The following is an 11827-nucleotide window of genomic DNA, read 5'->3' as shown; positions in this document are numbered from 1 at the left end:
TTTTCACATTATTAAAATCTATATAAAATACAATTGTTAATCATTGGGAAAAATCTGTTTTAAAAAAACAATGGGCCCCTTCATGAACTAATATCTACATTTCCCTGTATTTTGATTTCCTAGTGCTTTTACTAAGAGATTCCACCGATCTGATATCCAAGTTCATTAGAGCCAGGTAACCCAAAGGGCTGGAATTGTCAGATATGTATGGCTTATTAATACAAAGAGAGATAAAACTACATTTGACTTTAGCTTTTATGTAAGTAAAAAAAAAAATACAATATGGTATTATAAAAAGAAATCCAGTGCAAACATTATGTACAGTAGAGATCAATACAGTGTTACTTTGCATAAATTTAAACAGATTGCAAAACAATTATTGTTATAGGAAATACCAACATCTACAAAAGTAACTTTAGTTGTTAATCTAAACAGTTTCATGACTAACTTTACAGTTTTGCAATTCAGCATGTAATTATTCATGAAAATCTTAAAATATAAGTAGTATTAGTAACATGTTCCCTAGTTGAACCTCACTAACATACACTGCTGACTGGATTTAGGAAATTGGAGCCTGAGTGAATGAGTGCAATAAAAATAAAAGCAAGGATAAATGATCCAAAATTTGCATTGTGCACAACATGATCCAAAGCCTAGTCAAGCCAATGGAAAGGATCCCAGTAGGCTTTTGGTCAGGCCTGTGTTTGATAATTGTAACACAATCTGAATTATTGATAATAGCATTGAGCAAGATATTGTAATCTGCTGTATAGTAAATTTTTAAAAATATTGACGTGCTAGTAATGATACCATGCAGCACTGCCTTGCTATTATGTCCTTGCTAAGAAAGCCTACATCATTGTGTCTAAATTATGGGGTGTGTGGATTAGCAAAATGCAAATTAGTGAGATTCTACTACTCTGGTTAAAAAAAGTGTTATCTGGGTTAGTTGTTGTAATATAAAATCCAATTTTAAATAGATCAACTGAGCTAAATCATACATTTTTAGTACAGATTCTGCAAAACTGGGTATCTGGTTGGCAGGGCCCTGCTTCCAGTAAGATTAGTGGGAGTCTTGCATCAGTGAAGGCAGGAGTCGGTCCATTGCCATCACAGGAGATGGCATTGCAAGATCACGCAAAACTGCAATATGTGCTTAACGTTAGGAAGTAAACTCCATTGTCCTGAACAGGATGAATCCCTCTCATGTGAAGCTAAGCATGTACATGCCTCAGGCACAAGGGGTTATTGCACCCCAAAATCTTGCTTATGTTCATGCTTTGGTCTTTTATGACAGACAGTGAAGTATGTAGGTATATGATGTTCTGGCTTGGAATTCCCTACTATTTTGAAGCGGAAATACCCATTCTACAGTACCTGCTTACAAAAAAAGTCAATAGTTTCACAGTAGTGAGGCCCTTTACTTTTTTTCCCTGAAATAGCAACATTCTATCAGCTACGATAAAAAGAAAACTTACTTAAAAAATTAATGAAACCCAACAAGCTGCTCAGCCTGTGACGTAGTGGTTGCAATCTAGTAAAACCTTACAAACCTGAAGTCCCGACATTCCCTCTGTTCCTTAAGCTTCCTGTCCTGCAAGAGATATTCAGCTCAGCAGCACTGAGATCCTTAGAAAAAAAGACTTGGTATGCTAGTAAGAGGAATGTTAATGCTCCAGGACTGTGTCTAAAATACACAATCTGGTTGTTAATATTGATAATTATCACTAAAAATCCTGAAGAGGTCTGTGTTTCACCAAGAGTCCATATTTGGATCAGAAGGGTATTGAGAAAAGTAGTCAGGGGATTGCAAAGAAGGGAAAAGTCCTGCCTCTCTGAATAGGATGAAATAACCTCTAGTATTGAATAATAGATGTTAGCTTCTCTTACTCTGCTGTGTGTAGCAAAGTGTTACAGGAGGCAGGGTAGACCTATGGGTTGGGGAAACAGGTGGCTCCATAATGTTCCTAGTCTGCATTTCTAGACCCTTCTGCTCTAACACTGGATGATCTTGATCGTGCATTTAGAAACTGGAGAGGGGAGGAGAAGAGTGGAAGGGAGACATGAAATAGGGAGGAAGTCATAGACCATATGGCTTCTGCCCAGGTAAGTGTCAAATGCTTCTCAGTAGTGAATCAAAAGGAGGGTCACTGGAAGAATCAGTGTCCTCCTAGGTGTCAAGTCTGGAGGAGTGGGGCAAGAGCTACGGTATCTTTTTTTTCTTAAAGGATTTCTTTGTACTTATTTACTATCTCAAATGCTTTGGGTTTCTTAGTGTCTGCAATCCTAGTGGTAGCCAGTACTGCCTAGGTAAGGAGCTGTCACTCCTCCTTTGTGCACTGGCAGCATATTGGCTTTATTGTCTGTTGCTAGGGGGAGGGGAAACTCAGTTATTTTGGACTTAATAGACAAAATCTATAGTTGGTTCTGACCCATACAACTCAGCCAGCATTTTAAATCTGGGTCCCCAGTCATTTAGAAAGTCATAATCAATGTCCGAGTCTGAGGACCCCGACTCCAAAGAACTGAGAGACTCTGCAATGGACTCAGCTCCTTCATAACCATAAATGTGAAGGGTGTCGTATGGCAGCAAATCCCCATCATTGTCAGCTTCATCCTTCTTCACCTCAATCATAATTTCCATTTCCCCGGTGCCAGAATGTCCATTTTCTGTGGGCTTCTGGATCTGTGCATACGGGGAGAGCACAGGTTCCAGGTTCAGCCTTGGGGGCTTCATGGTGTTCTTGCGGGCGGAGTTGAGCACAGACACGTCGTAGCTGGTGGTGTCCATTTCACCGCCTCCTTCCTCATCGTAGGTGACAAGCTGCTCATGGATTTCTGCCACATTATTCCTGAGAACATTCAGGTCTTTCTTATGCCTCTTTCTCAGGAAAAGTAGCAACGTGATTACTGCAGACAAAACATGGCAAATTTATAAGTGAAGGTAGGTGGAAGTAAGTGGAGAAAAAACAAACTGCATTCAGAACTTAACACCGTCTGAAGTTCCACTTACAGGAAATATAAGAATTCAAAATGGCATTTAACTGTAAAATCTGCTTATACACATACATCTGGACTAGGGACAGACATTCAAAAAGCCAGAGCCTGAACTGATTCAACTTTTGCAGGTTAGTCTAACCTGCCTAAGTTGAACCAGTTTGTAACAGGACAAACATTTTCTTGGGACTGAGGAAGTGCCAGCCAATGCCTGCAGTTGCTGAGGCCAGGAGCCTGGGGCGCTAGAGTGTGCCCTCGGCTGCAGGGAAGTTGTGCTGGGAGTGCGCGGCCAGTTTGCTGCTCGGTCTGCACTCAGGGCAGTATCCAGCAGAATAAGCCCCCTCCTGCTGGCCCCAAGCACAGACCAAGTGGTAGGCTGACTCAATCTTGACTGTTCCTGGCAGGAGGGGACTTATTCTGCTGGAGGCTGTCCAAAGTGCAGACCAAGTGGCAGCTGTGGCTGGACCGGGCAGACCCAGTTGCAGAGCCCTGGGGGTAGAGTAGCGAATAACTCTGCTCCCTGTCCCCCCACCCCCCAGGAGCTCTGCTGGCCATGTCTGGCCATGGCTCTGCCCCTGTCCAGCTGCTGGAGCAGTGAGGGGGGAGTGACTGTGATGGGAGCAGCAGCCCCCATCCCCCTTTCCCCAAGAGCAAACCTCTTCCATGTGGGGGCCACACTGCAGGACTGGTAGAGCTGCTACAGAGCGCAGTGGTGCTGAGGGGTTTTGGATGGCTCTGGCCCACTCTGGGCACCAGTGCTGCCATATGCATCCTGCTGCAGCTCTGCCCACCCCTCAGTACAGTGCCCCTGCCAGGAAGAGGCTTGTACTCCCTGACATTATGACAGGGGCTGAGGCCCCCAACGCTGGCCCTGCCCCTGCCCCCTCCTGCTGCAGTGGCGGGGCAGGGGCATGGCCAGAGAGGGCCCTTGGGGGAGGGGAGGCAGAGACAGGGGTTATTCCTCCTCCTTCTGGAACAGACATTGCATAAACTGGGCTGAGCCAAAGTAGTTAAGTCTGATACTACATTCAACCAGGTTTATCTCAAACCAGTTTCAGACATTTTAAAACTAGTTTATGTGCACTGAACGTCTGTTCTGTTACAGGTTTACACCAGTTTCTGATCACTTAAACTGGTTTATGTGTAATGTCTGTTCCTAGCCCTGGACAGTAGTGGTCAGCTGTAGTGCTCATATCTGTGTCTCCTTAGAATTTTATTTTAATAATATCTGGAGACTGATCCTATATTCATTAAGAGAAAATAGGTCCCAGCAATGCAAGCTCTTCTCACACGACCTTCCATTGTACTTGACATGGAGGATATATCCTTTGATAGTGGTTGAGCCTACTTTTCTGTCTTGTGTTTAGCTTAGTGATTCAAACACTTGGCCACCAGACACTGGGCTTAGATAACCCAATCATTTTACATAGGACGTCAAACAGTAATAGCTTTCACCCTTCTGTCCAGTCCAAGTTCCATCACACAACCCATCCATTGTGCCAATAATCCCATATTAAGTGCTATTTTTAATTTATTTTTTAAAAATAAGGACCTCTTACGCTTCTCTAACTGGACTTGTAGATGCCAATTTTGCAAAGGCAGTTTCTCTGCTTCCTCCATCAACAAAATCCTTTCATAGATTACAATAACCTATGATTGCTGTAATGTAATACATTATAGTAAAATTGATACTGTTTTTATTGTAGTGTTTCATCTTGTGCCCGTACCATTTTGTATTTTTGAGACAAGAAACCTGTTACCTCTCTGGAAGAAATCAGCTCCTGTCATACAGCTGCCTAATAATGCTGAGCAAATACTACTGTGGCAAAATTACCATTGCTCCTTTGAAACTCTTGTGATACGCCAAGCAAAAAGTAAGGGTTTGCTGAAAGAATTTATTCAGCAAACTCCCTTTAACGTGTTCCTGTCTTCCTGGTCACTTGATGAATAGAAAACTCCAGAAGACCACAGTTAAAAACCATGCCTCAAAAGCAAAATATATTTGAAGTATCAAATATTTACCAATGATTGTGAGGATGCAGACAAAAATTGCCACCAGTGCCTGAATGCTAACTCCAACCATCTTAGCACTTGCTTCGCAAAAAGTGACCTCTCCTCTTTCATTACACTTGCAGATGCTGATGGCAAGTGTATTTGTGCTGGTAAGTGCAGGCTTGCCATTGTCTGATATCATAACAGTCAGGAAGTGGGTTTTAGCGAGTTCGCGATTAAACTGTCCATATTTGACGGTGACATTTGCTGTATTATCTGGAAAAAAGATAATGGCATTTAATTAAGTGGTAATCTAACGGCCTCATTTTCTTTATAGATTATCAGTCGTCTGATGTGTCTCCCCCTGAGGCTAAGCATGCCTTTACGGAGTGCACAAACATTTGAGTGACCGCGAACACCACTTTTTCAGTAGGTTGAGCCTTAATAACCTGTTATAAATCTCAGTCACCCATGAGGACCCATCACAGTCCTTGTGGCTTTCATCCCATACTTCCTAAATCCTCTCTCTTCCTATCTGAGGAAATTCACTGAAGGGATACAGTACCATGATTATCAGACAATGTGAAGTTGCTGTCTTCCATGTCCAAGGAATATTTAAAGTAAACTCCAGGCAACATTTCATCCTTGTCAGTAGCTGAAATCCTGGTGACTACCTATAAAGATTTAAAAGCCCATCATAATTTTTAGACATGCACTAGACAAAAACACTCACAGTATAATATGGTAGCTTAAAGTTGGACTTCATGCAGCATTTGCAGTAAATGTCAGGGCAGAGCTGCCTCTGGGAGCTCATCTCTGCACTGCAAAGGGGGACTAATATGCCTAGCACAGTCATATAGAAAGAGGAAGCTTCCTTCCCTCTTACAACCATTCGGGCTCACTGCCTGGTGTGGAGCAAAGAACAAAGATACTGGTGTATCCTTTTTACTGCCCTCTCCCAGCATGGAAATCTGCATCATGGCTTTTGTGTTCTCTGCAGCATTGGGCAGTAAGATCCAAATAGCCTCAATCTAACAGAGGCAGGTTCTTGCTCTTTCCTTCATGGCTATGTTATGGATAACTGCAAAGTAGCCATAAAAGAATAAGTTAATACTGTAATCATTTAACTATTTTAGGGGCTTAATGGATTCAGGAGCTGGGATCTTGTTAAAAGGCTCCTTGTTGAAACTTATGCTCCTAAATCACATGCTTACTTTTGAAATTCCCCAAGTATCCAATGCACAATATATCGGATGCAATACAGTAGATGAATATGTATGACAGCAACTATAAATTGCCTGCCAAATGTGCATTAAAATCAGATTAAGGGTCAAATTCTACCCTGGATGCTCTGCTCACATCTTCCCTTTTGGCCTAATTTGATACTAACACTACAAATGAACAAAAACCAAGGAAACAACAGGTAAGTGTTGCAAATGCATCTCTGAGGCTAAATAGCTCAAAAATACAAATGCCAACCTTTTGGTACTGCTGAAAATTGTAACTTGGTGCAGTAAAGAATATACTCAGGTATGTTTTCTGCTGACTGGTTTTTACATAGCATGGTTTCTGCATAAGGCAATACTGGGCAGATGATGGAAATAAGTTGCTGGTGCTAACTGCTACCTTACAGGGGTTAAATGAATTATGATATAACAGCTAATGCACATTCATACTACTGACCTTGTGTTAGATGGGGAGTGGTTATGCAATCTGTATGTATGTGGGAATGGGGTAAGTGATGGAAATCTGTGTTGTAGCATCCAGAAAAACTGTAGCAGAGTTTGTTGCTGACAGTTTGGGCATGTGTGCAGTCATGGAGCTGTCACTGAAGGCAAATGGAGATCTGAAGCTTCGATTCCCAAACTGAGAATATTTTTTTCTTGTGTGACTGAAGGCCTATAGTAAAGTATTAGCAAAAAGACCTCTCATGCATTACCTGTCCTGGTTCAGCATTTTCGCATACCCTGGGCTCCTCTGGATAAGTCAGTTCTGGAGCATTGTCATTCACGTCAGTAACCTGGATATGAATGAGCGCCTGTGATTCTTTGTCTGACAGAATATCTGAAATGATAAATGTGAAATTATAAATAAGCAAAATCATTTTAACATCTCGAGTCTGCGTCCAAGAGCCTTGTTTGTGCCTGGGTCCTTCTGTGGTACGTCAGCATAATATACAAGGACACCACAGAATATGGGGCTGGGGTTTATTTATTTTTCTCCCTAGTTTGAGTTGTTGGATGTGAACGTGATCCACTTGTAGTGTGTTTGTCTTTCCCATGCTTAGGCCCACCCATCCAAAAGAGAGAGAGTTGGGAAGTTGCTTATGGCTTCCTGATCCTTTGTGCTGGACCCTGCGTAGACATCCTAGTGGCTGTTCCATCAAAGGGCAGACATGGGGATGAACAAATGCTACAAGTTCTGGCTATTCCTTTTTCCCAACTCCTGCTTGGCTCTTACCATGGGAACAATGGAGGGGTTTGGCCTGTGAAGTAGTTAATGTGGCTTCTCTATACATACAATCCTCAAATGGGGACATAAGTGGGGGGGGGTGGAGGGGAACTCGGGCTCCCTAACATGAATACGAACATGTTCATTGTCATTATGGGTGTGGAATCAAACCCAAGAATTTTTAGTTTTACTGCTACTTTGAGCACTGAAGTAGAAGTTGGGACAAGGCTGGGCTACAGTAAAGCTATGCAAAAGTGCATTTGGTTTAGCAGGAGCATAGTAGGTTTTGAAAGAAGGAAGAAAAAGAGTTTTGTGCCGTCCAGCATTAGCAGATTTGAATGGCTCTGATAAGGCAGATCTGCCTTTACATAGGTCCTTCTGCCTTAACATGCTGAAGGAATAGCTGCTTTTTTGAACTGCTTGTTGTATTGCACTCATGGGATTCAGTCCTGCTTACTGTCCTCAAGACTGATCCACTGGTGGCATACTTGTCTTTCTCGTGCTTATCCTGGTTAAGAAGGGGTGTGATTTTTTCATAGTAGCAATGGACCTGTGCTGACTGAAATGTTCTTGGCTCTCATTGTAGATATGGTTTGATGTGGAAGTTTGTAGTTCAGAAACATCTGATGGTATTTGTAGGAACAATTACTTTATTCAAAGGGGGGGATGTACTAACTTGCTGCAAATACCGTGTGTGACACTTTTCCCTCCTCCACCTAGGAACCAGGTTTCTTAGGCAGCACTTACTCTTGTCAGCGAGCTCCACGGCTCTTATGGTTATGTTATACCAAGCACTTGTTTCTCTGTCCAGAGCCTGGTTGAGAAAAACCACTCCCTTATCTGATATCTTGATGTGGTTTCCAGGAGGGCTTGATATCCGAGGAATGTATCTGCATTTAGTTAAAAAATATAAATCTTTGTCAAAAACATAATGGTATTACATTGTGTAATATTTAGTTCTTCATAGGAGAGGGTTAGCCATTGTTATATGATAAATTGAATTTACTATGCAGTTCTGATGCTTTACCTCCATTTTATCTCTTTATCTGTGTCCACTGGGATTATTTATAGTTTCAAAAACTATCCATTAAAAATCTTTACAGATGCAGGTTTCATTTAATTAAAATCCTGCCCTGCATATAGAACTTTCCCCTCAAATTATGCCGACTCTAATATAGTAGTGTAACACATTTTGCATCAGTTACAAAGTTTCCCGCATTTGCTTTAATACATTTTGGTTACTACTTTGCCAATAGTCTATTTTGTTTTCACAAAGACGGTTATTACCATAAAACCTTACAAATACATTCTATGGACTCATAATGAAAGAAATACTCAGAAATGTGCAGTTTCACTAATGTGCATGTGCCATCAGTCACTTTGTGGTATTTATGTGTTGGTAATCAGACTGCTTGTGTGCAGTTTGTTGTAGCTTTATTCAGAGTTGTGGTGTTTAAACATGTGAATTAAATATTTTTGCATATGTACTTTTGAAACTTTGGTTATATCTCTGTGTCCCTTAAAACGGTCAATAGTTCAACAATGAAGTTTCCTAAAGCTAGTGTCACGTCCACCGTGGTGTTACCTAATTGCCCGATTAGCTGCATCAGGATCCCTTGCAGAAACTGTGCCAATTGGGTTGTTTTTTTGAGGGTTATTTTCTTCTACTTTGAAAATATATAATGGCTGAGTGAAGACAGGAGGTTCATCAACATCAAGAACTTCGATAGTAATCGATGCAATGCTTTTGTTTCCGCCAGGCTTGTAATAACGAGGAATAACTGTTGGATCGGTTGCTTCAACATTAAACTTGTACTCTTTTATTTCTTCGTAGTTTAATGGCTAAAACAAAAGATAAATGTAGATATCCATGCTTTGGTAATGTCTGAGCACATGTAGCATTAGCATTACCCTGAAGAACCATACTGGAAATACTAACATATTCTAACTAACCAAAAGGCTTCTCAGTTTGGCTTGCCCGCTATGGGCAAGGTAGAGTTCAGCATTCATTCGACATGTTGCAAAAGCAGCTGAACTTAAGGGCTGATGTACATTTCTTGGCATAAGAGTTGTGTGCCATTCAGTGCCAGAAATGTCAGCATATCCATGAGAAAACAGTTTGATCTACAGGAAAAGAAAAATTTGTCTGCGGTTCTTTTTTTTTTTTGTGAAGGGTCAACATTTTTTTTTCAGCATACCAGCTGTGTACCTAAATGGCTTTTTTATTTTTTAAAGCCTGCTTAGGGCACTGGAAATGTTAAAATATTACAGAATCATAGGAGATTAGGGTTGGAAGGGACCTCAGGGGGTCATCTAGTCCAACCCCCTGCTCAAAGCAGGACCATCTCCAATTAGATCATCCTAGCCAAGGCTTTGTTTAACTGGGTCTTAAAAACTTGCAAGGATGGAGATTCCACCACCTCTCTGAGTAACCTGTTCCAGTGCTTTGCTACCCTTCTAGTGAGAGAGTTTTTTTCTATTGTCTAACTAAAACTTCCCTTGTTGCTACTTGAGCCCATTGCTCCTTGTTCTGTCATCTGCCACCACTGAGAACAGTCCAGCTCCAGCCTCTTTGGACCAATAAAATTAGTACGAGTCCCTCAATCCTCATGTATTGTTGGCACCAAGTGGACACTTGTCAGTGTCATCTCTGCCTTCAGAGGGGAGTACACCTATGGCACATCCTGTGCAGATCAGAGCAACCGATCCTGCCAGACTCTATCTTTGCTTCCTCACCGCCTTTGAAGACCTGTTCATTACTTCTGGGTCTCACCCTGAGTCCCTCCACCCTCCATAGGCAAGGTCACTGTTTGATGCTTGCTTTTTCTTGGACGTTTCCTTTTATAAAGCTGATTAGTCTTAACTGCCATTCCAAAACAAAACCTGCTTGGTTCACAGTCCAATCAACTACTCTAGCCCTATTTGGAGCAAACGGGTACCAGACATACACAGTCCCTACAAACAGAACCCCAGATGTTCAAATACTCACCTTACCTCATCAATTTGCATCAGATCCCCCCCTTAATTTGCAGTTTTAACAGAGGGCCCTTAATGCTGGTCCTTTCAGAAGTTCCTGGGCAAGAACCTAAACATTTCTGGCCCTCATGGCTCTGGAGAGAGGCTTGAAGACACGAAAGAAGCATACCCACACAGTTCACAAACCAGTAAAGTAAACAAAAAGTCTTATTTTTTATTAGGTGTAAGCCAGTCTCGTGATTTTTTGGTGGGTGGCAGGTTTTTTGGGGCCTAAGGCTGACGGTACTGTAGCGAATGTAGAGAGTCTCTCCATTACAAGTGAAATAGGGGAGCCACCTGTGATAAAGGATCTTTGGGAGAGTTCAGACTCCCTAATAGCAATTGTTGGTGGTAATGGCGAAACCCTGGAAAAAAAAGGGGAAGAGTGGGAAAGGCTAGTGTGGCTGAGAGTAGGCCGAGTGTTAAACACATAATGGAAAACAGACATTGTGCCACCATAAGAATTTGTATGGCCAAGAAAATGGATGTCCATGCCCCTTGGACCACTAGTCATTTGATTGGGAGGTCTCAGCCCGGGGACTGGATTGGAGTTGGCTTTCCCTGCGTACAGATGTTACCTGTGGATGCATCTCTGTTAAGTGGGAATGCATTGCTCGTTGACCCAGCAACAGTAGGCGACCTGCATTTTGCTTGGTGAAGCAGATGAGCTGTGCTGTGATACATTGTGGCACAGCTGATCCACTTCATTGGTGATGTCTATTTCTAGCCAGCCAGAACAAGGAAAGCAAACTGACCCTGGGGGTTGGGTGTATTTCAGAATGGAGATATTGCAGAACATGATGATTTTTTTTTTAATTTTGAACTTTGACCCCAACCCCCCCCCCAAAAAAAAAACATTGCTTCAGCCAAAAGATCAAAGCATTAAAAACAGTCACTCACTGAAGCACCCACATACCCGATATAATAAGCTGATGGGAAACTGATATCTGACAAAATAAGTCTTGGTTACACTCTGTTGAGGATAAAAGTTTCTAACGTGATGATGATGATGAATCGACTCACTCGTTAACTTACAAACTAATAGAAACATTGGACTATCGCATTAGCACTGTTTTGAATGTGAATTCTAACAGCAGCCTACATGTCAACTGTTAATGCTATGTATAGCAATTCTTTTTTGTCATGGGGAACCATACCTTTTGTGGCTTAATTATTCCTTCATTTGTGGATGGAACGGTTATAATCTTAAAGGTATCCCGGTAGTACCCACGGACTAAATTGTATGTGGTGTTTCTGTTTTGTGGCTCATCAATATCTACCACTTCCAACCTACCAACTTCACCTTTTATTGGGATGTTTTCAGGTACTCTAAAGTGAAATGATCCTGTTTAAAAAAAAAAAAAAAAAAAAA

The 11827-nt window shown here is 41.7% G+C and overlaps 1 protein-coding gene across 1 annotated transcript in view; it reads right to left on the bottom strand.

Moving 5' to 3' along the window:
* Window positions 1-237: 237 nt before the first annotated feature.
* The window catches only part of CDH5 (cadherin 5), a 57311-nt gene continuing 45721 nt past the window's right edge, over window positions 238-11827 (bottom strand). Inside the window, exons 6-12 of the mRNA XM_019505532.1 lie at window positions 11613-11800; window positions 9026-9282; window positions 8188-8330; window positions 6929-7053; window positions 5555-5663; window positions 5020-5265; window positions 238-2910 (exon numbers count right to left, since the gene is read on the bottom strand). Of these exons, the coding sequence (XP_019361077.1) occupies window positions 2402-2910; window positions 5020-5265; window positions 5555-5663; window positions 6929-7053; window positions 8188-8330; window positions 9026-9282; window positions 11613-11800 (1577 nt within the window). The 3' untranslated portion in view covers window positions 238-2401. The remainder of the gene's footprint in view (window positions 2911-5019; window positions 5266-5554; window positions 5664-6928; window positions 7054-8187; window positions 8331-9025; window positions 9283-11612; window positions 11801-11827) is intronic.

Source organism: Gavialis gangeticus, unplaced genomic scaffold, assembly GCF_001723915.1.
Source record: "Gavialis gangeticus isolate Ggan-Ray unplaced genomic scaffold, GavGan_comp1, whole genome shotgun sequence".
NCBI classification, from domain to species: domain Eukaryota; kingdom Metazoa; phylum Chordata; order Crocodylia; family Gavialidae; genus Gavialis; species Gavialis gangeticus.
The sequence above is the reverse complement of the archived record's forward strand: the minus strand, read 5'-3'. Positions and strand labels throughout refer to the sequence as shown.